Source organism: Drosophila grimshawi, unplaced genomic scaffold (assembly GCF_018153295.1).
Source record: "Drosophila grimshawi isolate 15287-2541.00 unplaced genomic scaffold, ASM1815329v1 contig_311, whole genome shotgun sequence".
Classification (NCBI taxonomy): domain Eukaryota; kingdom Metazoa; phylum Arthropoda; class Insecta; order Diptera; family Drosophilidae; genus Drosophila; species Drosophila grimshawi.
Window position 1 is genome coordinate 14,268,993 of NW_025063098.1, and position 27,598 is coordinate 14,296,590.

The 27,598-nt window shown below is 39.5% G+C and overlaps 1 protein-coding gene across 2 annotated transcripts in view; it reads right to left on the minus strand.

Annotated features, from left to right (window-relative positions):
* Positions 1–1,171: 1,171 nt before the first annotated feature.
* Positions 1,172–27,598, minus strand: part of LOC6570406 (dopamine receptor 1) — a 28,087-nt gene continuing 1,660 nt past the window's right edge. The window contains exons 2-6 of one of the 2 annotated variants that reach the window (XM_043214979.1): positions 14,795–14,855; positions 14,223–14,402; positions 10,097–10,226; positions 4,523–4,768; positions 1,172–2,199 (exon numbers count right to left, since the gene is read on the minus strand). In XM_043214979.1, the coding sequence (XP_043070914.1) occupies positions 1,662–2,199; positions 4,523–4,768; positions 10,097–10,226; positions 14,223–14,402; positions 14,795–14,855 (1,155 nt within the window). In that variant the 3' untranslated portion in view covers positions 1,172–1,661. Of the gene's footprint in view, positions 2,200–4,522; positions 4,769–10,096; positions 10,227–14,222; positions 14,403–14,749; positions 14,856–27,598 lie in introns of both variants that reach the window. The other variant, XM_043214980.1, reaches the window with a different exon arrangement.

The following is a 27,598-nucleotide window of genomic DNA, read 5'->3' on the forward strand; positions in this document are numbered from 1 at the left end:
TTTTTCATGATACGAGTTGGCGCAGTCTGAGTTGTTTGGCATGAAAAGCAAACTGTTTACATTTGTTTCACTTCAGCTCGGCAAGCATCCAAAGAGGTGTTGGGTCCTTGGTGGGTGGTGGAGACATATTCATTATCTTCTGCCTGACAGTCAGACAGAGATGGTGTCTGAAAGGGAGGGGGAACGGGCAGACGCTAAAGTGCTATCGCCGTCAACAGAGCGAGTCCGCTTTGGGGCGCTTCAGGTGCGGCTCATTAAATCACTCGGTAATCAGAGCCCAATGTGTTAGTTAACCTTTCCAGCAGCTTGGCTTGGAATTTTGCGCCCGAATTTCGCATCCGTCAATCACAGTTGGAGTTATTAATTAAAATTGTGAAATAAGAACAAAATGGCGTTGATTTCCTATTCTTTAAAATATTCTATTAAATTTATACCATTTTTTCTGCCGTTTTTCATTATTAAACTGTCGACACCATCGACTCTGCAGCCAATTATCACGAATCTATGCTATTTAGTTGGCAATTAAAAATTATAATGCAGCGAAAATCACATCTGTTTAAATATTAATAATTGCATAGATACAATTTGGATTGAAAAGTCGGACACAGACATGAGCTGAATAGTCAATGCACTGGGTGTATTGGATTTAAACCAATTATTTAATGCTCGTAAATCGTCATAATTTTTGAATGATTTATGAACGCAGCTGACAGTTTTGTGCCACGTCCGTGTCGCATGTTCGCCTGCTTCGCTTTGTGTCACATAAATTTCCATCAATAATTCAAATCTACGGCTTTGTTTGCCACTCAATGCGAGCAAGCGCCGGGTTGTATGCTACGTTTTGTGCCACTATTGAATGGAACTGTGTCAGTCCGTCTTTTTGTGTCCAATTGAGAAATTTTATATATTTTTATGTATATGCATATGTGGTGAGTGTGGCATTATTTGGTTCGGCAATAATAATCATAACTTTAGATCCTTGTCAAGGGTTCAAAGAAACACGTAATCTGTTCGAACTTTGTCCAAATGCAAATGGTTTTGTATTTTGCTGTGTGTTGTTGTGTGTTGTTGTGTGTTGTTATGTGTTGTTAACGGTAATTGATAGCTGCCATAACATTTTGGCTATATTGTAAGAAAAACTTAACAGTTAAACTATTTAGAAGCTCTTTAGTGAGGGGATCTTAGACCTAATCACGATTTGTTTTTTTTTTCAGTTAGTTAGTTGTAGTTGTTTCATACACACATATTAAACATTATAAAGTTGACTTATGACTACGATTAAGTATAAACACTCTTCACAAACTCCAGTTAGATAGTTGATTGCTTAGGACACTAGGATGCGCTGATAATACTTACAGGTTTCTTGTCATTTGCTTCTTTTGGGGGATTAGTTAATTGTGCCTGGTTTGGGATTGCTACGCTTTGATTGTTGCGTTTAGGAACCCAAAATTTCTGACCCAAACTTAGACCAGTTCCGTTTCCATTTGGGCGGCCTCCATTGTCTCCACGATTGTTGTTGTTGGGGCCGCCGTGACCGAATCTCATGGAACGTATCTTGTGGTCAGTGCGCCATCGTCGCCATCATCATCGACATTCAGGCCGCTGCCGGGGCAACAGCAGCTGCACAGGAGCCAACTGCTGGGTTTGCAACAACGTTTTGGTCAAATTGCGGAGACCTGCTCCAGCTCGGCGCTGGAGCGACCCGAGTTCATCACCACCACATTCTTGGCGGCATAGTCCGTGATGAAACGATCGCTGTTGCGCGGATGAATATTGCCCACATCCTGTGCACAGCACCACGGATTGCGCATTGTCAGTATACGCTTGAAGGCGTCCCGGAACTCCTTGTTGAATATGGAGTAGATAATCGGATTGAAAGCGGAATTCGAGTAGCCCAACCAGGTGAGTATCTTGAAAGTCTGGCCGCCAATGCACGTCTTACAGAAGGCAGCCATGATGTTCACACAGAAGAATGGCACCCAGCATATGAGGAACACACCCATTATGACGCCAACTGTGACTGCAGCCTTGTGGTCGGATACGTGATACGGGGAACTGTGATGCAGATTGCGCACCTTGAACTTCTTTGGCTGGTTCTTGGGACGACGTATGCTCTTATACCGTTGCTTTTCGGCCACTTCACCGGGTCTTGTTACCGCCTTGATGGACTTCACGTGCTTCTGGGCATAGCAGTAAAGCCTGTGTTGTCGAGAATGTGGAAGAAAGTTGGGGTCAATAAGTCAGTAATTGAAGTGCACTTTCAAAAATATATATTTAAATAATTTTATTGACTTAATCACTTATTTTAATTATACAGAACTATATTGCACTATGATTGTATAATTTATTTAGTTGTAAACTCAGAAATCCACAATTTATTGATTTGGTTTGACAATAAATCAGGACGAAGATAAACGTTAATCGGGCTATAATCTGTTAATTCTGCAACTGAATAAAACATTTGTATCTTATGTCATTTGAATGTTCACGACATCAATGAAATTGTGTTTTAATATATTTGAAATACCTGAACAGAAAATATAATTTGTAATTGCGAATTCAAAATGACTCGGTGCAAATCGGTTAAGGCCATTCATTTTACCTAATCAATGAAATAGTCATTTGTGACATGGGTTTGTTTCACTAACAGAGCCCTCAGGCTGCCCTTTGTCCAACGAACCTAATATTAATTAAATTTGCTCTGCTTTGAGTGAGTGCAGTTTGTGTGTGTGTGTGTGGGGAATTCCATTTCTAGCCACCTAATTGTGGGGTCTACGGAATGTTTTCGTCTAGCTGCTCTTGATGTAACTGATATGATAATTATTTACTTTTCCTGACATGCCAATTAAACAGACTGCCCCCCGGGGATGAGCTTCCAATAAAGCGTATACTTGATATTGAATGTGGCTGTTTTGGGGCACGTTTGCAGACGCTTATTCACTGACTAGACGCAGTAGCAGCAGCAGCAGCAGCAGTAGCAAGGAATCATATGCTTATGCGTTTTCTTAGATGCCACACGAAAAGGATAACAAGGCTGTGCACAAATTATGGCGATAAATGTCTATTTATTCTGCAATTTAACCGAAATTTGATAGAACATGCCAATGACAGCAACCAGACACTCGTGTGGATGCCCCAAGCCATAGGCTCAGGCTGCGATGAGGTATAGACGGCGAAGTGAGTGGGTGGGCTGTCAGTCGAGTTGGTCGGTCTGTCGATGGGCGTGTGCTTGCGTCCATTTGTTGCGTGCGCCCATTGGCCGCAAATCTCGTTAAGCTAAAATGGCAACGTGCCACTCGGCTGCCGGCTATAATGCTGATGAGCGGCCATATCGCTGTCCTGTTGATATTGCTCGTCTTGCTGTTGTTGTCGTTGTTGTTGGGTTGATGATGTTGGCATCCTGTTGCCGTCCTTGGGCACATTGTCTAGCAGCCCTTTTCGCACACACCCCAGTCTTTGACCGCCTGTCCGCCTGTCCGTCTTTGGCTTTGCTCAGGGATTACTTAGCCGACCACTAATGCGTGCGCTTATTTGTTTGCCGTCTTATTTGAAAGCAACGAGTTCTCAGCTGCCAACACCCAACCCCCAGCTCTCAGCTATCCCATTGCTGCTGCTTCGTGCCTCGGTGCCATCAGCGGCAAGGTCCTTGCGGTCTTTCAACATTGCGACTGAAACTTCGAAAGTGTTTACTACATTTTGTTATGTACGTTTTACTACCTTCAAATTCTGAATTTTTTTTTTGTTTCTTTTGTTTATCCATGTCTGGCAGCAGCAACATTTAGCTAGTTGCGGGTGACCTTAATATATTTATGTTTGTGTAAGAATACCAAATAAGCTTAATGTTCTGTATTTAGACTGTATCGATAAGTTCAAGCAATTAGCTTGTAGTCTCAGGCTCGTTTTGTTTTCGCTAATGACCAATGAGCATGTCAGCATGCATAACACGATCGATCACGACTAGCCCGATAACATTCAAAATATAAATAATAAAAACCATAAAAATATATGTGTATTCAAAAGAGGTGAGTCGCAGTTATTTTATTATTATGATTTTATACTTTTTAAATTAATTTGATTTATATATTTTCCATTTCAGAAAGGGTATCTCTATGACTATCTCGAGTCCACAACTTATAACTCATATTATGACCGGCTGTTCCTATGACAGCTATATAATATAAGGCGTTTCGGACGACATTAGTGACAGGAGCTAAAAGACGAAAATATATCAAGTTTCAACAGGAAGGTTTTAAAAATGAACGAGTTCTGACGGCCATACGGACTTGGCCTTATCGACTCGTCTTTCTATCAAAAATTGAAGACTGAGCAACTTTGTAAATGTAAGCTTCAAAAGTTGAAGCATTCCATAAGTTGCAAGCAGTTGTAGATTGTTTTGGACTTTTCTTTTCTTTTTATCTGTGCACCTTTTCAGCATTCGACGCTGCACATTTTTGTAAAATTCCATTTTTTCGCATTGTATGTGTTGAATATTTGTTTGTCAATTGCATTTGCTTATACTCACCGACAGTAGATGCCAATCATGACCACGCAGGGAAAGTAGAAACTGATACAGCTGGAGACGACGGCATATGTGGGTGTCAAATCCAGTGCGCATGTTGGGTACTTCTTACCGTTATCCTCGAAAATCAGCGGCTGGTCGGGTCGATGGATGCCCAGCGAAATAGGCACAAACGAAACAAATGCGGCCAGCAGCCAAATGGCTGCAATCGTAATAACAGCCACCCGTCGTGTTACCCAGCGCCCGTATCTGCATGAGAGAGACAGAGACAGAGACAGAAACAGAGAGAGAGAGAGAAAGAGGGAGAGAAAAAGAGCACATTAATTTGGAGTGAAGGATGTGGGCTTGTGTTTTGTCCCCTGTGGTTGCCAGCCAGCAAAAGGATTAACAACAAACAGCAACAGCAAATGCGACAAGAAAATGGGACATGTTGTGATTGCGGCTTTGCATGTTGCTGGCAGGCAATACGTGTGGCTGGGTGGGGTTGGTGCGACAAGTGTTGGAATACGACACAGTTGGTCAAAGGTGTGCAACCGTGCAATACGCACTATGCTCCAGTGCCACAGTGCCGCAGTGTCTGTCTGCATGTCGTTAATTACCCCAACAGAACCGAACACGGACAGGCTGCGGTAAAACCGACCTAAAACCGTAAATCCCAACCGCAACGCAAACCATTGGTCATTACGCAATGTGGTGCGCTGTGGTGCTCTGTGGTGCTGCTGTTGACGCATGCAAATCATACTCGTGTGGCACTTCGATTTTGAAGGCAGACGCACAATTTGATTTCACAGCAAACGGAAATGAGCAGGCCGAATCCTAAGGCTGTTGGCATGTAAAGAGCCTATATATTTATGAATGTGTGTGTGTGTGTGCGTGTGTATGCGTGTGTGTGTGTGTTTGGTTGTATATGTTGCCATATGCCGCAGCAACATTTTGGCTTGTGCAAATGTAACCGCTGACTGTGCTGTGGCAGACATGGGGCAGGAAATCAAACAGAATAATTCAATTTCAATACAAAGACGCACTCAATGCGCCAACCGAAAATTCTACAGATGACACAAAAGCGACAACAACAAAACGGTAAAAAGGAAGTTTAGGTAATTGTATTCAGAAACAAATTCAATTTCATGTGCAAACCCAAAATTGATTTCCAATCGAGCAGCAGCAGCGCACAGTAGTCGCCACCTATCCAAAACTCTTGACGCAACGGCTTGTAAGCACCTATAGCACCTATATATGTATACATATATATAGTGGATACCCAACTCTCTTCACAGAATGGAATGTTGTAGTGCCAAGTGGCGCCACACGCATCCAAAGCGAGCAACCCAAAGCTAATTGAAATCGTGTGGGTGTGTGTGTGCGTGTTAGTTGCCCCAACCACAGAGCAAAGCCAACCAGCATTGGCATTGCCCATTTGCATTTAATGTTTGAGTTGTGCGTGTGCCCGAGAAATGACAGGCGAGCACGCACAATGCCAGGATTCATCCGACTAGTTCGTTTAAGTGTGGTGTTTATTTTGTTTGCCTGTTGTCATCTCAGATGTTTTATGAGTTTTTATGTGCGTAGATGTTGCAAGCACATGCTGCTGCGGCTGCTGCGGCTGCTGCTGTTGTTTCTCAACTGTTTGCAGGCATAATCCAAAAGCCCAAAAACACGAACCCAAACGAACACAATTACAAACATGCCCTAAAGCGCCATTCTTGTTGACTTTTGTTGCTTAAGCGTCTTACGCCAGCTTCCTCTAACTGCCCTCCCCCGCCCTGCTTGCCGCAAAAGTTTGCAACACTTTTTATTGCAGTTTAAAGTGTATTTTATGCCCGATACGAGCCTGCACTCATATGCTTGCTGGGGTCGTGACTGTTACGATGATGACAGCCTGCCAGGCTGCCAAGCTGCCAGTTTCAGCCTTATCGCATAAAACAAAATTTTTATTTTGTATCCTGCTTAATTTCACCATAATTTTAACTTTGTCAGCGCCTGTTTCTAATTAGATTTGAGCGCGCTTTTCATTCAAATTGTGTTTCTGTCTCATTTTCTTTTTCTTTTTTCGTTATCGCCTTTCTTTTACCAATTTTAGCTGTCAGCGCTCAAATCTTGGCAGGCGCAATTAAATTAAACGCTTGCAATTATTTCAAGGCGCTAAGAAAATACAACGCATCTCTCTCACCGTCCGAGGTGGCCAACCTAATGAGACGCCGCAACGGCTCTGGTTCGCATTTCGCGAACTTTGACACGTCGGGCGGCATCAGCATCAGTAGCAGCAGCAGCAGCAGCAAGAAAAACTAAGGCGCTCAACTTCTGTGTCCCCACTTTGACATGCAAATAAATCAGATTTGCATAAAGAGCAGCGCCAACGACGCCTACTGCCATCAGTCTCTTTGGGGGCCAGCACTAATAACGCCAGACACGCAACAGCCAAGCACAGACAGCACCAAAAGAAAATATTTTTAAAAAAAACTTTGCTGAGCCGAAGATTAAATACCTTATCGATGTCGATCATATTTTTGAAGTGAGCTTTAAAACTGATTCGTGGAAATTTGAAAACTTAGACTTGAAAACACTAGCCAAGCTATTTTTCATAGCATCGATGCAAAACATTATTGACACTCTTTCTTTTTAAGAGTCGAAAGTTGAGATTGATATGCATCTGTGTAGCAATCATGCATATAGTATGTAAGTAGCTTAACGCGTTTACACTTAATGCGACAAAGTTATGACACTTCATGAAGTGTATAAAAATAAGCATAGAATATATTGCGTTGCGTGGTATTTTCGCTGGCAGTGAATCACCCGGAGGGAGTGCTAGGCGACTGCTTGAGGCTTTAAGTGCAGGCCGCAGACACATTCAGGACTTGGCATAATGGAACTGGGCACAGAGGATAAGGCTAGAGTCTACTGTGGCCAAATTCAATTTAAATGTGTATTAAAATTGACCCACAGGTTACGGGCAAATTTTGCCATAAAAAGTAGGCAAGGCAAATTTCGTTTGTTCTCCTAGCTTTCTTCGTTAAGCTAAACAAATTGGTTTTGGCTTCAGATAATTTCAAAGCTTAGAGTCCATGAAAATGGTTCATAGAATTTTTCAACACATTCCTTAAAGAGAGGCAATATAGAATGAAAAATTATCATTTTCCCAGCCACTATGATGACAATTTACAAAGTCTTATGGTATTTTTAAAGCTAACTCGTCCATATTCTTCTTTTTTATTTAGTCTTTTTTTCCACAGCTAATGGTTTTATTAAATTTTCTATATAAATAACTTTTCATGAGTTCATTAAAAGCAGCCACTGTGGCAGCTACGAATCACTGCAAATTAACAAACCGTTGCAAACTTTTCGCATTCAAATGGTTGGCTAGCAGAATATAAAAAGTGCCACCAGAATTCACACTTTATGGCCAAGTCAACTTTAGCAAGTCGATGAAGTGTGCCATTGCGCCAACTCGTTACGGTCCGGAAAAAATCCGATTTAATTCAGAAAATACACACAGACGCAGTGAATGGGACTTCAATACAAATGTCGTGTAACGTTTTTCATAAACGAATAAGCTTCAACTGTTGCCCAACAGATGTGGCAGGTGCAAGTGGATCAACAAATGCCCGAAAGCTAGAAATTGAGAGAGTGACACAGAAAAACAGTAAGTGAGGGAGAGAGATAGATGTCGGACAACGCGGTCGGTCGGTGGGGGTGGTGAGGAGAAAAAATGTATCTACTTTTGGCTTGTGCTGAAAATAGCATCAAAGGATTTATTATGGCTCTTTGCAGCAGCAGCCAGGGGGGCAGCTTTGTCCAGAAGTGTCTCGTTGTCATATGTGGACAGAAGTCTTTTTTTTGTTTTTTGTCAAGCCCCACCAATACCGCATCCCTACCGCCTCCCCTTCCATCCAGCAGTAGTTATGCCCTTAACAGCCGTGGGGCCACATTAATTTCGTTTGTGTCGCTGCTGTGACTTTGTCTTTGGCTGTCAGCGACTTGGTCAGCTCCATTTTTAACAATATACACACACGCACACGTATCAGCAACTTTGGGTGTGTGTGTGTGTGTGTGTGAGTGTGGCGAGCAGCCATTTTGTGCCATCCTTTTTGGCCACTGTTTGCCACTGACATGTCACAAATTTTCGTTTGAGTCTGCCCCGAAAGAACATAATATTTGTGCTCTCCAAAATTGTTTGTTGTTTTCTTTTCTCGCGTTGCGGTTGCGGCACTGTTAAAAAATTTAATTAACCCACAATTGCTGTTGTCGCTGCTGCTGTTGCCACAGTGAGGCACAAACGAGAAACGCTAATAATGTTATATCCGCTTTCTGTGTGTGTGTGTCTTTGATTGTGATTGTGTTTGTGCTTGTGTTTGTCCTTGTCCATGTCAATTGCCACTACTTACCGGTATCACAGTGGGTTGTCTACCACAAAGCAAGCTAACATACAACTTGCATATTGCTTGCAGTTGGCCAACTGGCAAAATGCAATACAAACGACAGAAACAGAACAGGATATTGTGTCACACCCAGACATGAGAAATGGCCAAGGCAATTCCAACGGCCAGCTGAGCCGGTAGAATTCCATTGTGTTTGTCAAGCAAGCAAACACACCAACACACACACCCACACACGGACACGCACTTTAGAGTTTAAATTACTGGCAGCAGGTGAAATTCGTTCTTCCTTGAGATATAAACATAAATCGAGCAAAGATAATGGTTGGAACTGTTTATGGCTTATGCTAGCGACAGATATAAAAGTTGAGTGCAAAATAAATTAGTCTTACGAACATTTCAATCAAGTAATTGAACAAGCAATCTTTTTCTGTTTTTTTTTTTCCACACGAAATGTGTGTGTTAGAAAGTTTGACAAGCTATTGGGATAGTCGTTTGGCTATGGCAAATGACTTGCGGAACAATTTGACTAACTAAAGCCACAAATCAGACACTGGTGATGCAGCACAAGTGCCCAACAAACTTGAATGCAGAGCGCGTAACAGTGAAGATATAAGGGAGAAAAAAAGTCGTTAATGCCCAATAAATCTGTTACTAATGAAACAATTATGTGCTGCGATTAATGAGAGTCGACGCCATAAATAAGTCGAGTGCCTGTAGAGCGGCCACAAAGTGAACGACCAAAATGAGAACGAGCCACTGAGAAACGTGACGTGCATGTCAACGCGACGGATGAGTAATATGCATGAGAGGGAATGCCGTTCGAATTGAGGGACTGGAATGTGGCAGGTCTGTTTTTAATAAATCGATATTTAATCGGGCTTTCAGTGGAGCGTCAGTGTCACATCAATAATATTTTCCACTCACTTGATGACAGACAACAAATGAGAGCAGCTTTCTCGGCTCTAAATACGTATTCACTACTAAAATCAATAGGGGACAGACAGCCTGCTCCCACACAGCCTGTAGGACACTCTGCTGCTCGATGCACAATTATATTCGTTAGATTCATGTGAAGCACGCGATGACAGGCAGCTGTAGCTGAGGCTGTATCTATTGATAAATTGTATAATTCATGCATGTGACAGTGTCGGCGACGATGTCGTTGTCATCATCATGATTATTAGTTACTCTCGGCACTCACCTGAGCGGATCCTTGATGTGTATGTAGCGGTCCATGGATATGGCACACAGATTCAGAATAGATGCCGTCGAGCACATGACATCAAAGGCCACCCATGTATCACAAAACTCTGCACCAAAGATCCAATAGCCTGCAATAAATATAAATATAGAATAATAGTTGAGTTATTTATTGATTAATTGCTCAAATAACCAACTGCTTGACTGATTGCATGTCCGAGATACTTAATAACATCTCCCACACAATGCATGTAGTAAATGGTTATGTAAAAGCGGAAATTGCCATATTGCCGCCAACGGAGACCAGAGGAAAACTCTTAAACAACAACTTAACAACAACAAGCAAAAAACTTTTCCAAAGCCATACGAAAATGCAATTCCTTATTTATCATGACATAAACGGGTTTATTTATATAATCCCGGGTGATTTCCATAAAAAAAAAACAGATTATAAATCTAATCTGACGCGCATTTGCCCATGTTCCTGACAATGTTTAACATACAATTTAATAAGCTGACCACAGAATTATATAATAATATGGTTGCAGCACGTTTAATGAGCAAGCGGGTCGTAATATTTTATATATTCTGTTACATTTTTAATGAGGACAAGCCTTAAAAAATCACAACAATTTTCTGAAAAGATAATATGGTGTTTGGCTGTCGATTCTTCTGTCGCTCATAAAGTAAATTGAGCGATTTCATGAAACAATTTCCTTTTCCTGTCCACTTCTGGCTGTGCATATGTGTGTGCCTCTTACGTTATTTACATTTGATTTGTGTTGACACAAAAAAAAAACAACGATTCAAGGTTGTGGCAATGCTACTAGTGCGATGCAATTACGGCAAAGAAGATTCGTCAACCAGCCAGCCGGACAAGCTCCTGTGCGTGTCCGAATTCAGCGGGCAAAGCGGATTTCCTGTGCTGTGTCCGGTTAAGCCCAAGTAGGAAATAACCAACACATGGATCACATACGTACATATATTCGGGTGTATGCATAAATGTGGCGTTATGATAAATTTAATATCAGATCGCAAAACCAAAAACAGTTATTTACTATGAGTTGGGGTGAGAGCTGATTTCACGATATTTGATGATGCGCATATATGTTGGTTGTTTTTTTGGCTTTTATGCCGGTTATGCCAGGCGTGTCACAGGATATAGCTCTTTAGCACACAGGATGTGGCGCATCAGCATAAAAGACTTTGGCATCACCACAGCCTGCTTCAAATGGTAATCTGCCACATCACTTTGCGCTGAATGCAAGATATCGATTTCTCAATGGTTTCTACATTAGATTGGGTCAGTGCCAATAACACTGACTACAGCCATAAATCCATCCAGTGTGCGTTAGTGCTGAACGACTATTGAGTTTACTAACAAGTTTACAAATATTAGAGTAACGTATAAAACGGATAAATCTCTCCTGTGGTAGAAGTGTTTATACCTTAATTAAGTTGAGCGGAATGAATATTCAATTAGTATATTCTTACTAATATAAATTCAAGCCTGCTGATGGTAATAATCATAAAAGCATTGGATAACATATTGATACATTAATTTTAATGCCAAGTTTGCTTTTATATTTTTGGTTGAGGAACAAACAGCTTGATTAGATTCTATTTATGTATATATGTCTAACAATGGAGAGAAAATCAACCTTATAGAGATAAAACTAAATATTCTTGCCACAAATAAAACTCATCAAATAATTTTTCCAATTGTATCCAGTACAATTTGTCGCGTTTATAACTTATCACAAATATTGTGAAATATCCCTGAAAGCAGACTTTTAAAATGTACAAAATGTTGAGTCAACGATGATTTGCAAATGTGTCCATTGTATATATGTAAATTGAAGCTGGCAAAGCAGTACAAAGCCATGCTAAACAATGGTATTTTTAGTCAGTTTGCATTGCTACGGGCTTCTCTGAGAGCCATGACATGGGGGCTTCTGGACTAAATCATGAAATAATTCAAGTGGCTTTCATACAGAATCATATAAATGTATTTATAAATACTTATTGCCTGTGCGCAATGTGCTACATACATATGTGCTATATTCAGTGATTTTGCCAGTATTTGTTGTATTTTGTGAGCTGGCGCAGCTGTTGCCATCTCTCAGTATCCCTGTGGCCTGTTGTTGCACAAATTTGTATAAATATGCTGAAGCTTGTGCGTTTATTTGCTGATTTGCCAGCCTTGAAGCGTGCCAAATGTTGTTTTACTGCCACCTACACTCACACTCGCACACACACACACACACACATACACACACACATACACTCACACAGGTTCATGTTTGCCGGCACTTCGTCGAAAATAATTTGTCTGAACAGCTCTCAATCCACATGTGTACCTACTACTACATATACATAGCTACATGCATACTATATACCATTGTATGTATGCTATATGTTGGCCCTGAGGCACCTCAGCTGGCACTCCAAAATGCTGTTTGTCTTCAACACTCAGCAGGCACAGAATTTTTATTTATTTTTTCACACTCTGTTCTTACACAGCAGCAGCAATAGCAACAGTGGCAATTCCAGAAGCGTCTTCCTTGTTCCTATTTCCATCTTGAAGTGGCAAAGTCGTTTATTATTTTCACGCACAGACAAACAAACGGAATGACAAACATATAGCACACTACACATATAGCGCACATAGAGCAGACTATATATCTCTGTATTCAGTTCCATTCTGTCTTGCTCTGCTCTGCTCTGCTCTGCTCTGCTGTGTTATGGAGGTAACGCATCACTAAACTTCAGCACAATTGCCCATACAATACATGTGCGTGGCACGCTGTTTTCTTGGCAGTTGTGTTTGTGTTTTGCCCTCTCATTGGGAACTCGCTGAACACGCATTGATGTCAGCTGCAAACAAAACCCGGGAATAGCAGCTCGAAGTAGCAGCCAGCAATTCTTCAAATCGTTTCATCTTATTAAGCAGCCAACGCTGTCTCTAATTTGTCCGTCATTTGCTTGGTTCTCCATTCGCTCTCAACTATTCTGAGGGATTTAATTTACAGCGAATGCTTTGCGTACTCCTATTTCAAGTGTCCCCCTCAAAAGGACAGCTAATACAGGTTGTAACTCTGTTACCTGCGACTTGATAACTTTGTCAACATCAACGCACCTTGCGTTAAAGACAAAATATTGCCGGTATGTCAAGACGGAAGCTGCAGCTGCCACTCACAGGGCTTGCATACTGTGTCTGAGTAAGTCAAAGTGAAAAAGAGAAAGGATTTATGTACACTCAGACAAAGATCGCCCAAGCCGAAGTCTTGTGACAATCGGTTTAGTTTATGGCATTGAGATATTTCGAACCGCTTCCAAGTGGATGCTTATTTCACTGTGCTGTTCTGTAACTATCCACCTCAATGCCTACTGCGACGTATCCACTTCAGTACCATTAGTAGATAACCACTTGTAATCTACTACTCAGTAGCTACTGCAAGGTCCTCATCACTTGTGGGTTTTCCACTGGTTGGTATTCGCTTAGTAACTTACTCCTTATGTATGTTCTGAGCTGTCCTCTGAGCTAGCCTTGTACATTTTTCAAATTTCTAGCTGAGTTTTTTTTCGGAGTGTACAAATATATATAAATACGAATGCAAGGCTAGTGATGAATTCTGTATATTAGCCAGGAGCACTGAACTGAACTGCGGCTTTGGCATGTCATAAAGTGAGAATTTCTGTTAGCTGATAGCCAACTGGCGAAGTGCTTTCACCTTTTACAGGCGGTCGTTGTATTGTGCAGTCTGTGAAGAAGAAATGCAAGTACTCGATGTGTTTTCCGACCACTCAGACTCGACAGCCTCAGGCTCTACAGTGCAGCTGACACTTTGAAAGGAATTGTATAAAGCCACACCAGATACCAGCTTTAAGCGCTGCCAGGCATATCAAGTGGGCTCACCGGAGCACACATCAACCAACTGGTTGCCCACTTGCTACATCCCAACCCACCCAACTGGTTCCATTAGCCGCAATGGGGCTTAGGTCTTTGCATGTTGTCGTGTCGTTTGTTTTGTGCGACAGCCTGCAGCATTTTACATAAATTTATGGCGCAACAATTTCAATTGCAAATTTCCATTACGCTGACAGCAAATGATAATCGTACTTACCGAGCAAATCGTTGACACCAGCGAATGTCATCACCAGAGAGGCCACAAAGAGATCCGCAATCGCTAATGAGGCCAAAAACAGATTGCCAATGCGGCGCAGACTTCGCTCCGTGTAGATGGCCAGGCAGACGAGAATATTGCCGGCAACCGAAAGGAATATCAGCACCGATAAAAAGATGCCTACGGCGTGTGGAGCACGATTGTGAACAGAGAGCACAAAATTAGACCGTGTGTGTGTAGTATATGGATGTATAAAATAATCGTGAACATTCATAAATATAGCATTCTTATGGAGGTCGAGCCATTGACAATAATGTGTGTGCGAGTGTGTGTGCGAGTGTGTGTGCGAGTGAGTCTGTGTATTTCAAGTAACATGCGCTTGTGCTTGGGTGCACTCATTGAACAGCGAATAGTGTTGTTGTGTACTTTGAAACAAGTGGACGAGTTGTGCTCTGGTGCTGTTGTTGGTGATGCTGCTGCTGGTGAGTGTTTTCAGCTAGTTGGACATTCAACGACATTTACTTTACCAACAACTACAATTGACACAAGTGAGAGCTGTTCCGGTTCCTCACCAACTATTGTATCCATTTCAGAGGCATTTGTCCAGCTCGTCTCATTGTAGTACGATGTCAGCTGCAATGAGTTAAGAAGTATTCAATTTTTAGTGACTTTAAGTGCAAGCAAACCAAAAAAAGTTAGCTAACCAAAACTCTCATTCTACGGGTATGCTAAACATCCCATGGCCATGCCAGCATTTTAGCCTTTGTCTAAATAAAAACGCTCCTAATTAGTTGGCATTTAAGTTTCCATGTGACAAACATAAGGCAAGGCGGTTTTTTTCCCCATTGCGAGTGAGCGAAGGATAACGACAAGTTTTAATTAACATCAAAGGCTTTGGCGTTGTCCTTGCGCTAAACTAATGAAATATATAAATTGTGTGCTTATGACATAAACTGCTGAAGAATGAAACATTTTACACTAATTAAACGGCAGGCATTAGTTTTCACATACGTCCAATGTTCAATTACATTGTGTCTACCTCAGCCAACCGCTTCTCTAACATTCCAGCGTACCATGTTGTCTGTGGTTCACATATCTGGCTGCGGTTGGCTGGGCTCACAGAGCAACTATTAATCATTTGATGTCTGTGGTTGCTTAGCAGCTAGGCACTTAGTCGAACGCCAAGCCACAAGGCCCAGCAAGCAAGCAAACATTATTCATAATTAAAATCGATAAAGTTGCGCCAATGTTCTATTGCGCTTAAAACAGTAAATTGCTAAGCCATAATATAATTAATTTGTAAAATTAAGCTGGGATCGTAACAGCATCATTCTCAGTCAAAGCTTCAGTTGTAATGTGCTGAGTTATGTGTCTGTCAGTACGCATTTGTCTTGTGGCTTTGCCAGTCAGCAAGTGTATGAGTGAGTGCGTATGTAATAGTGTATCTGTGTTTGTGTTGTGTATGTATTTCCATGCGAACATTTCATTGGTTGGCTCATCTTGCGTTCGGTTAACTGGATAACTGACCAAATGTACACATACATTTAATTCAATTGCAAACCAGAACACAGCGCTTCTCCCATATATACATAAATACGAATCGAGCTGTGCGAATGCATATATTAATTGGCAGTCCTCCTATGAAAGCACAGTCTGCATTGCCAGTCCAACAACAATGTGCGTACAAAAATAAAACTCAATTAAACGTTGAAAATATTTGAGGCCCTACCAGGATAACGAATGTGTAGGCAACCCAACATTGCTGCTTTGACCACTCGGCGTCATTAATATGCAAGCCAAACAACCCTCGTGAATAATGATTTTCGCTTTGTATGCGCCAGCTGAAGGTACAATAACTTTAATGAATCCTGCAACGTTTGTGTTCCGTCATCAGTTTTCACAACCTTTAGTACTAAAATGTAGCACTTTAATTGTGATTCCCAAAATGTATATCATTACATCCATATATAATAGAATAGTCAAATAACATAGATAGCCATCAGTTTAGACTGTTGCGCAATTCAAATAAGATTGATTTTCAAATGACATGAGCCGGATACTTCTTTCAGCTAGTCAAATTCCTTTTGGCCTCATAGCAATTTCCATATTATATATATGTAAAGTATTTAAATACTGTAATTCAACATGTTTTATATATGAATAATGTATACTTTTACTAAATGAGCCCCAAAAAGTATGCAATGAACATTTGCAGGGAATTCGGAACATCTTAGAGCAAGCTCTTCTCAACTCTCACTATCGGGCATAAGTGCTTGGAAACGATGTATTTGTAGGAGTGTTGCCAATTCCCTGTCAGTTCTTTTTATATGCAACTTTGTGCCACACACGCAAAACGTATGTGAAAAATGTATTCACCGCAAAGTTGTACATACATATATACGAAACATAAACAACAAGTATGCAAATGAAATGCTAAAAGGCATCCTCAAAACCGCTGACACATGCAATTAATTAATTTAAGCATAAAATTGCGGCTGCTGCAAGAATGTGTATTTCATTTGCTACACATTTTGCTTCTGCGGTGAGGAAGGAAGGGAACTGGGGGTCTGTCCACACCTACACATCGCTCATTTTATTCAATTAATTTCGCAGCCTGTCTTTCAGTGTTTGTGGATACATTTTTTAAGCGGCTTAAAAGTTGCTAATTGTCTGAAATGCGCCATTTTCAGTGCGTGAAAGCAGGGCTTATCCCTATATATATACTAAACCAATAGTTGCGAAGGGAGAAATGACAGACACATCAAATATCAAGTGACCAAAACATGGCATGGAAAGTGGCATTAAATCAAAAGCAGAGCAAATTGTAATTATTATCAATTAATAATTACATTTGAATTGAATTTCTGACCTGTTCTTTGTAATGCTTTGGCAATGAAATTCATTTGAATCCTTGGTGAGTTTAATTTCAATTCCAATATTAACTTAAGCTTCTTGAGTCAACATTTGCTAGCGTTCGCTTTCACAGTCTTCGAGGCCTTTGCATAATTTAATAACTACACTTAATTAAGTAATTGCCCAGCTCACAATGTAGCCCAAAAGGCATTTTGAACACTGAATTCGTGTTAAAGATTTGCATACTAACAACACAAATTATTCATTATGGCCAGCTTCATTGATTGCCAGGCAATAAACTCATTGGCCAACTAAGTCAGCACCTAACAACACCAAAATGTTTACGAGTAAATGACCAATGATAATGGACATTTAAGGACTACGCATAATTTGCCATGTATTTACAATACACAAAACTTAATTGGCGTACAGCGCTCCAGTTGTTCTGCACTTCCTTGATCCCTTGATTAACCCAGGTACTTCAGATTATAAAAAGAACATTAAAAGCTTTTGTGTGACACTGGGCTTCCAAACACATGTTCACTAAATGAACAGATTTAAAATGCCATCAAAGATTATGGCGTCATTATACCCTGTGACACGAAGATGCACAGAATCTGGTATATTGAAATTGGTCAGCTAAATCGCATAGGAAGCTATTTCTTCTCTCTGAATTTCTCTGCAAAGCCATCAATCGCTGCACGGATATCATTGCTCTATTTCACATTTTAATACATAATTATATACGATAAGTGACAGTTAGTTAGTTACTGCTACTACAGTAAATACACAGAGGAATCACATTATATGGGATTGCGTATATTCAAAATAATCCACATTATTAAATCCCAAATTGAAACTATTTAATTTCCACTCGGTTTCACAATTAAGATAACAAGCGGATACAGAGTTGAAACAAAATCTGTGAGTGATTTTGTAAAAGAATGTGTTATGCCATCAAAAAAATGTGATTCGACGTACGAGTAACTGTGATAGCAGCTGTTGCACTTAATTGGCAGTAAAAATGGTCAACAAATGTCAAATTAGAGCTACAGAGGGTGGCCCAATAAGTTAAAAAAAAAAATGAAAAGATTTGGATAAAATTGTTTGTGTACCTTATGGTTAGTAGAGAAGCTCTGATTGCTTTAGTAAGTTCCATTTTTAATTGTTTTTTGAATGGAGAACTTTATTTGTATTCCTTATATTTCGTTTTTGCAAATCCTCAAAATACTATTATATCTTAATTTAAAAATTCGGACTTCAATTTCGTCGCCTTGTGCATACTTTGCGATATTCCCACCCAGTAAGTAGTTAAAATTGCAATATCTATTAGTAACATAATGGAAAATAGAAAATTGTATAATAAAAGGAAGTCGGAATCAAGTAGAAAGCGTAAGAAAACTAACGCTTATCTTAAAGTGTGCTGCATTGCGTCAAATGAATTTTGTATCAGCCTCCATTTAGAAAAAGCTATACATTTTGACTGCAACGTAATTTTAGTTAGCCTACAGTGACCAATATGAATTGTCATACATTTTTAAAACGTTCTTTAAGTATTATTATGTACCCAGATTGTTATTAAACTGCTCCGGATAAGGCAGACAATAACACATATGAGCAAAACAGAGGGTCGCACAGAGACACACAGACAGTATCACAAAACAACAGGCCGCAGGATGCTCCCTTACGAAAGTGTGAGTGTGTGTGTGTGTGTGTATGTAGGCGTGTAGGCCCTCTTTGTAAAGTTAAGCGTTGATTAAACGTCAAAACACCCACACTTACACACAATCCCATACAGAACAAGGCGACATGGACTCTCACACGCACAAATTGCCAGCCGGCGGCGGCCAACTGAGCAGCGCAACAAAGTCGACTACAATAATATTGCGCAAAAAAGGAAAGTCGCAAAACCTGTTCCACAAACAACTACAATGATAACAACAACAACCAACAACAACAACAACAACAGCAGCAATTGCATAAAACTGTTGCCAACGGCAACACTCCTCCTTTGTTGTCAGCCTGTTGCCAATTGTGTGACTGTCTGTCTATCTGTCCGTTTGTGCGTTTAAGTGTAGGTGAGTGTATAAGTGTAAATATAAGCGCCTGCCGGAAGTAGTGTGATTTACAAGCAAAACAACAACAGAACATGCGCATAATAAGCAACATCAACACTAAAGGCAACAGGACTTTCATTATACGCCATCTTAATGGCTGGAAGGAGCCTGTTTACTTTACTCGTTTCACATTGTCAGTTGAACAGTTTTCCCCCATGACCTTTAATTATTTCTCCGGCAGCACAAAAAGCAATAGGAACAGGACACCAGTTGACTTAATAACAGAAATACTTAGAAATATTGAGAATTGCCTCAATCAAAAGTAATACCCATGCTGTATATATATATATATACAAATGATTCATATATTTTCCGGCGTTCATTGCACATTGTCCGCATTACGAGTATTTCGCACAGCAGCATGTGACTGAAATGTTATGAATTTGTTGCGGTTAAAAACCTGACACCATTGTTGCTCCCCTATAGCCAGTTGTGTGCCCGCACCGGAAATGACACGCCGCTTGCATTTGGCACTTCCACAAAAACAAATACACACACACAAACACATCCGAATATTTAGATATGCAAACAGGTTACTTTCTCTCCATTGAGAACATTTCAATTTTTCCAAATGTCAGTTGACTTTGAATTTTTCAATATTTCTGAAATTATGAATCCTAAGTAAATATTTTGTTATATGTTACATACACATAAACATTGATATTTAGTCAGAAGTGAGTACATTAATATATATAGTAGTGTGTATATATATATATATAAATTTGTTCAAAATGCTGACTATTAATTTTCTCTTTCATTATTTTGCTTGCGTAACTTCTCTTTTAAGTATTTAATATGTAAGACCTTCCTGAATGCAGCTTTAAGTTTAATTAATTTTCAGAATAATATTAAAATTGTATTCGCTTCATTTGAAGAGTAATTTCAGGCATCTACATGGCATTTCTGACCGCACCGATCAATATTTAATATCTGAAGCTTGTTGCAGCTATTCGTTGATTTTTATTCGATTTACTTTGCCCTTTGGTTTCGTTCTGCTGCACAGCTTAGCTCGTTATTAAATTGGCTGCTTTGCTTCGACAGTTTTATTCGCCCTGGCTTCACTTCGATTTCATTGACACATTTTGCATAAGCAATTTATTCAGTTGGTAGACTTCATTAAGCTGAACTGAAATCAGCTAATAAAACTTTGCAGTTGCTGTCAAAGTTGTTTTTTTACATCTTTAACCTCAAAGCGCAACTTTGGCTGCATCTGACTAATGCAGCTTTCATGTAAAAAACTTTCAATGATATAGTAGATGCACAAGTATGGCAATATATGCTGACAAAAAAAGTATATTTCAGGTTTTTAATATATATTCATTCTTAAAGCCACAAAACCTGACAGTTACCTATATTAACTGGCTTTCGTAAGCTGTGGAATGGTTAGCTTGCACTTTACGATCAGACAAGCCACAACAATGATTAGCATAAATTTAAATTCGCATAATAAACAAGAAAATTTCGTAGGCGTTTCCCGCTCAGCTCTTAGCTCTATTTATAATATATATACTGCATGCATACACAGCCACGTATTTAGTTTGGCAAGTCAGGAAATTGGGCAGAAGGAAGTGTCTGTAAGTATAAATATATGCTCAACATTGGCTTGGCATGGTCTGCCTCGGCTTGGTTTGCTCATACGCAGATAGGATAATAACAGTGCTAACATGCTGATTTATGCGCTCCGCAAATATTTGCAGAGGCTGCCCAAACTCTAAAATCAGCTTTAAAAAAGTTTCTCTCGCAACTTAAAGTCATCTGGAAAGGGGTACATATTCATATACAAATATATGTTGGCTCGGAAACAAACAGACATCTTTTACATACTCTGTGTCAGAGACGAACGAGACGCAGATTATTTACGGTTTTATATATTTGTTCAAAAACATTGCGCAACATTCGTTTATGATTCTGATTATCAATATGATTCCGACTTTTTGTAGCAAAATTGAAGGAAAAGACAAACCTATAAAAACAATTTTCAATCTTAAAAAGTCATGTTCATGTTATCATTATTTTTCAGTGTTTTTTTCTCATTCAGAAAACAAATATTTACAAAGTAAGTCTCAAAAGTAATAATTATAAACTGACAATTTATTAAAATAAATTGTGCTATTAAAAATATAATTTATAATGGTAACGGTAACTGAAATACATTCGTATCTCGTTTTAATTTATGAGATTTAAATGTCTTTATGTTTTACGATTTATATTTAATATGTGCTCAGACAATTCTCCAACCGAAGGAGGCAACAGCATAATTTATGCATGTAAAATTAACCATAAATTTGTATTATACTTATTATGGTTTTTGTCTCTAAATTCAACCCATGCTCAAATTGTGTATGACTTTGGTATTTACTCTACATACGCTTTTGTACTTGCTCAACAGTTTGTAAGCGGAGCACATGTGTCACAACTGCGCCCAGGGTGTCAGCCACGCCCACTCATTTGAAGCACATGTTTAAATTGTAATAACAATTGTCAAAGGGTGCTTGCCATTGTTGAAACTGTCAATGCCTGTGTACCAGTTGACAATTGCATAAAGCTGAACTGTTTCATCCTGCAGTCCGCCGCTGTCTACCGACGAGTTGTCTCTGTTTGCATTTGTCTACGATTGCCAAGTCACAAGTTCTGTGCACATATGTTTGTCTGACACTGTGCCTGTGTGTGTGTGTGCTTTTGTTTGTGTTCATTGTTGGCATTTGGCATAATTAAACGAAGCTAAAAGTCATGTCAACATGTCTCTATATAGTACACGTACAAACAGGCCAAATGTTGTAGTTGTTTGTAATTACGCGAATAGGTGTTGCTACACTCGAGCACTCGAGTATGCCCCCAAAAAAATTCAGATTAACACATGTGCTGCCTGTCAACTTTGGCAAATCTTCCTAATTGAAGCAAGGCATCTATGAAATTTTCTAAGGAATCATGTATCAGCTTTACGAGCGTGTGCATAAATGCAAATGAGCCTTTAATGGATAGACACGAATGCCAAGAAAAAAAACCGGATGTGGCTGAATTTAAGGTAAGAAAAATTACACACAATCATATAAGCCAGGTAGTACCGGGGTCTGGGTTCTGCAAATTTTGTGTGATGAATGCCTGATGGCATTTTCAATTATTAAAGCATTAATTAGATTTGTGCCCGCAAAAACTTGAGCACGCAAAATGAAGATTTAATGCCCCTGGGCTAAGATTCACACCTGCGGTCTGCGCTTGGGTCTGATTTGGTCGTGGACTATCCCAATCTGCCAAGTGGAAAGCGGCAAGTTTCAAGTGGCGTCACACCCTAAGTAATCTAAGTTGCTTTTTGCTTGTCAGCACACACCAAATTTTTGCACTAGGTAAATAATTAAAAGGTCTGTCAGCCCTGCTTGATAATGCATAAAAGTTATTAAAATCTCTCATGGCTCAATGGTCGCTGAGCACGTGAGCTTGGCAGCTGTCAGAGCTGACCCAGTTTTTGGCTCATCTACCGAGAAGACAAACGAAGTGTGTTAAGACAACTAGAATATGATTTAAAGTGAATTTTATCCATGATAATTGAGAAACGTGAGCAGACCACCTAAATTTACATAGATATATATGTATGTGTGTGTGTGTTGAGCAATCCGAGAGCTGCAAACTAGAGGTTATGCTAATTTATCAGTGCCCTTTCTGGGTTGCGGTAACTGCTCCTGTTGTGCAGTTGTACACTGACAATTTGTTGTTGTATTGTGTGGCTTGTGTGAGCATCATCTGCCCTTAAATTGAGCAATCGATTCGCCCGACGACCTGCGGGCACAATAATTAGCAGGCTCCAGCAGAAACATTTCTCGTTGTCGCTGTTCACTTGAGAGAGTGGGGGAGGCAATGTCAAAGCAGTTGACTTAAACTGATTTCGAATTGCAGTCTGTCAATTTCGATTTCAGTTTAGATCTCTGGCTGCCACTCCTGAGGCTGCTGTTGCCGCTTCATCACACATTAACTTGGAGTGAAAAGCAATCGATTTTATGCCATGTACTTTTCTTTATACACTTGTGGAGGGTATTATAATTTTGTTGTGACTTAAACTTCACGGAGACGTTTCCGACCTCATAAATTATATATATTTTCTCAATCAGCAACACTAGCCGAGTCGATTTAGCTATCTCTGTCCTCTTGATGAAACTTTTTCGTTTTTTTTTCGGATCAGATCAATGAGTCATATAGTTGTCAAGTGTTTAGTTCTTGTATGAAAACTATTTTTGTTTAACAAGATATACAAATCATGCTTAGCCAATATGCGTATTATTATGCCTTTCATATTTGTGATAAAAATTATTCAGATCTGCTATATCAAATAGCTTCCATTGGAAGAATCGATAAAAAATAAATTAGTTCTTATATGAAAAATTGTTTATCTAAAATAAGCAAATACATTAGTTATGCGTGAATTTATGCTGATAACATTTTAACATCACACAACTATTACATAAGGCGTTCATAGAAAAAATCGTTAAATTTTTGTTATTTATTGTACATTTTAGATGGCGGCAATTTGACTCCAATATGCAAGGGTAAGTAATCTTCGGCATGGCTAAGATAACCATTGCTTCTTGTTTTTTCTTTGCAGTGGCTATCGAATTTGAGTGGAAGCCAGTGACACGAGAAGCAAACGAAACGATGTCGGTAACTTGGCCCGTTGTGTGTTTGACAAACATTCAGCAAACTTCTCACACAAATATATAACTGCAGTCTGCGGATGCACCAGTACCAGAAATACACAGATACACAGATACAACAACAGACAAATTTATGCACAGCTGCACTTCTCTTGTGGCACTAAAGTAGAGCTAGTTTGATTCTGCCATTGCTAAAATCTTCATATGGCGAAACTCAACCAAACACACACGCACACACACACAAGTGTTAAGACTGAATAGCAGTTGATGTGACCAAGTAGTAAGGCATAAGTAAATATTGACTTATTACCAAATTACAAATACACAATGTAATAACCTTCAGTCCTCACGCCAACAACCATATTTTGCAGCATACTCTTGGTCCAAGTGGCGTTAGTATCATACAGAGATACTCCTCCACTGCCCCTCCCTCTCAATCACTAATATAATCGCTCATTGTTGTATCGCAATTACATGCTCAACTTGCACGGCTTGTGCAGGGCTCACTGGCTGCAGTTATCGATCCCAGTTTGAATAGAGCAATGGCTGGAAATCCAGGAGCGAACACAACCAGCTCGACAGTAAAAAAAATGTAATAAAAGTAGCAAAAAAAAAAGTAAAAGGAAAATGGGCTCACGTTTTTATGGTCAATAAAACGAAAGCCTTTTGGGTTTATTGAAAACCTTGGACTGCGCATTGAAAAATCTTTAGCTGCCATCTGACTGACCCTCGTCAAAATGGGCGGCGACCTATCAGTGAAAACTGAAATACAGACAACATAAAAATCAGAAATTACCTGCGATTCTCATTTGCTATTTTTGCCCCACTCACTCACACACACTCATATATATATATATATATATATATATATATACAGAGGGAGAAATAGAGGAAGAGAAAGACATCATGTTCTGCACAATTAAATGGCAACACCTATACAAACATATTGTGGCGTCTGTGGTTCAGCATAATGGGAAAGTCGAGGTGTGAAAAGACCAGAGTCGCTTTTCCTAAGTGGCTAAATAGCAAGCCTTTATCCACACACACACACACACACACACATGCGGGGAACAAATTGCATCTGGCTTACAAGCTCTGCGTATGAATGTGGTTGGCTCTGTTTGCATTCCATTTTGCGGTTTATATTTGCGACCCAATTTATGGCCAGGATAAAGTGGGACGTTTTGCTTTGAAGCATGACACTCATTTGTTTTGCGGTTGTTTCCATAATAATGGCAGGCAACTGCCAGCAGCACACTCATAAATTGCTAATGGTTTTATTTAATTCCGCATAATTAAATTCAATTGTGAGGACTTTTGTTTTTGTCAAGTGCATTTTTTGGCTTTATTTTATTAGTAAACATACTCAAGTATACGCATATAGCCTTTCTTTTGGCGTATCTAGCGATATTCTGTTAAATCTGTATTAATTGAGACTAAAATAGAAATAGGTGTATAAATATATATATTATTTTGTTCTAATTTGATTTTTCGGCTCAGATGATTAATAACAAACACACAGAGATTTGACAGGCAGATTAAATATTTTATAATTACAGACCGTCAAGGAACGTGACAGCTGATGGCAACATCTAAAGAAATCTGCCAAAATTTAGATAGACATCATAGTCACTCTACCAATTCGAGCAGAAGACCATAAATTGCTTGTTAGCAATTATAAGCATGATGCGCAGCACATTCCAATTGATCGGGGGAATAATCAATATCCCTTGTCACGCCCACTGGCAATGATGTAATCATTGCCGATTTCGACAAATTATTGGCGGAATTGGTTCGATTGCTTTGTGTGTGTGTGTGTGTGTGTCTGCTTGAGGTTGTGAGTGTGTTTGCATTGTGTATGGGCAACAATGGCCACTGGGCTACTGGCAAAGCAGAGGCAAATGCGGAGCAATCAGTGCGATGGTATGCCAAAACAACAATACTTAATGCTATTAATATTTTATTATTATTATACTCGGGTGTGCAAAGACGCCGAACAATGGGGAAACTCAAGTTTTTATGCTGCTGCTTCCGGGTAATAGAAAATATAGAATTAATTCAAAACACAAACACATCACACACACACACACAAATAACTGCAACAATAGCCAGCCAACATGTGTGTGTGTGGCTTTGTGTGAGTATATACGAACAAGGCAATGACAAAATGTCGGTCGTGTGGATTAATAATTCAAGTGGATTGCACAATGGGTTGCATTGCGTATTATGCTTATTATGCAAAGTGCCTGCCAGCGATCGAATTTCGATGGAAAACCCCATATACCAAGCGATATGTATTCTTTGGAATGACTGTGGCATGTGCAAAAGTATGGCGAATGTTGATGTGCCAGTGGAATGCAAAATTCCATTAAAATCTGCACAAATTTTGTCACTGATTTGCTGTACTCGTCCAAAGTTGTCCGAAACATTAACTAGATAACAAAGTTGGCAAAATGGAAAATGCAAACAATGCTGATAGGGATGTTTGTTTAGTGCTTCAGTGTGTACATTTTCCGCTTTTCACATTAGAGCTGCTTAAACATTGGTTGCAAATCTATTTATTTCCATCTACGAAAACAGTCAAACGACACGAGTGCCCAATCTCTGCTGTTGCCCATTGTCTATTCCCTATCGCCTGTTTAGTCAGCTGTGTGTGTGTGTGTGTGTGTGTGTGTGGACCAAGTTGCAGAATATTCTAAGCGCTGCACGTCAAATTACGTGATACTCATTATTTACATTCGATTGCAAGTTAAACGTGCGAACAGCTCAGCAACAGTGCAAACTTTATTCTGGCAACGGATATAGCAGCTATATAGTATATGCCAAATTTATCAGTCGTGTGCTTGTGCTTGTGCTTGTGTGTGTTTTTCCATATCCTTTACGCAACACGTACATTTTTCGTTTGCCAAATAAAGGATAAAGTTTGGCGTACCTGAACATCTACTGCCATAAGCCAGAACTCTGTGCACCCTTTTCAAAAGTGGATTATGCATCGATATATGTATATACATACGTACATGTCCGTATCTGTATATGTATAAAAGTTGTATACTGTCACGGGAAAAGTTCCACGTGTGCGTGCTCTGCTAATGAGACCCGTATTCATATTCATTTAGCACCTGGCTACTGAGAAATTAAATAATATACACACATGCTCGTATACAACGAAATGAAGAGTTCTTCCACCTTTGCACCATAATTCACAATTATTTCGATTAGATAGAGTGCGCCTAACTATTGTAAATTAGACTTTTGTATATGTGTGTAGCATTACAATTACCAGGTAATGATTTCAAATGACTTCAAATATGAGCGTATTCCTTAAGTATCTAATTATTAAAGAGACATTGAACAATATTAAAAAAGTGAGAACCACTTAAAAGTTATTCTTCAATTTCTGAATTTTACACAATAGAAATTGTTAACAATATTTAAATCCACTATAAACTTATTATTCGATTACTGCATTTTACTGGATAAAAAAAGATTTAATATGAGATTATTGATTATTTAAAGAATATTTTAAATTCGTTTATTAAAATGAGTTTCCGGTCCACATTGTTTTACGTAAACCAATTATTCGATGAAAAGCATTGTTTTATATACTGTTTAATTGAAATTACGTCCTTATCATAGCACCCATAAAATTTTTTATTGATTTGCAAACTGGTGCGCAGCGGACGCTTAACCCAATAATGAATGATGTGTTTGGATAATATGTTTTCGAACTCTTTGTCTTGACAATACGTTAGGCATGCGGCTT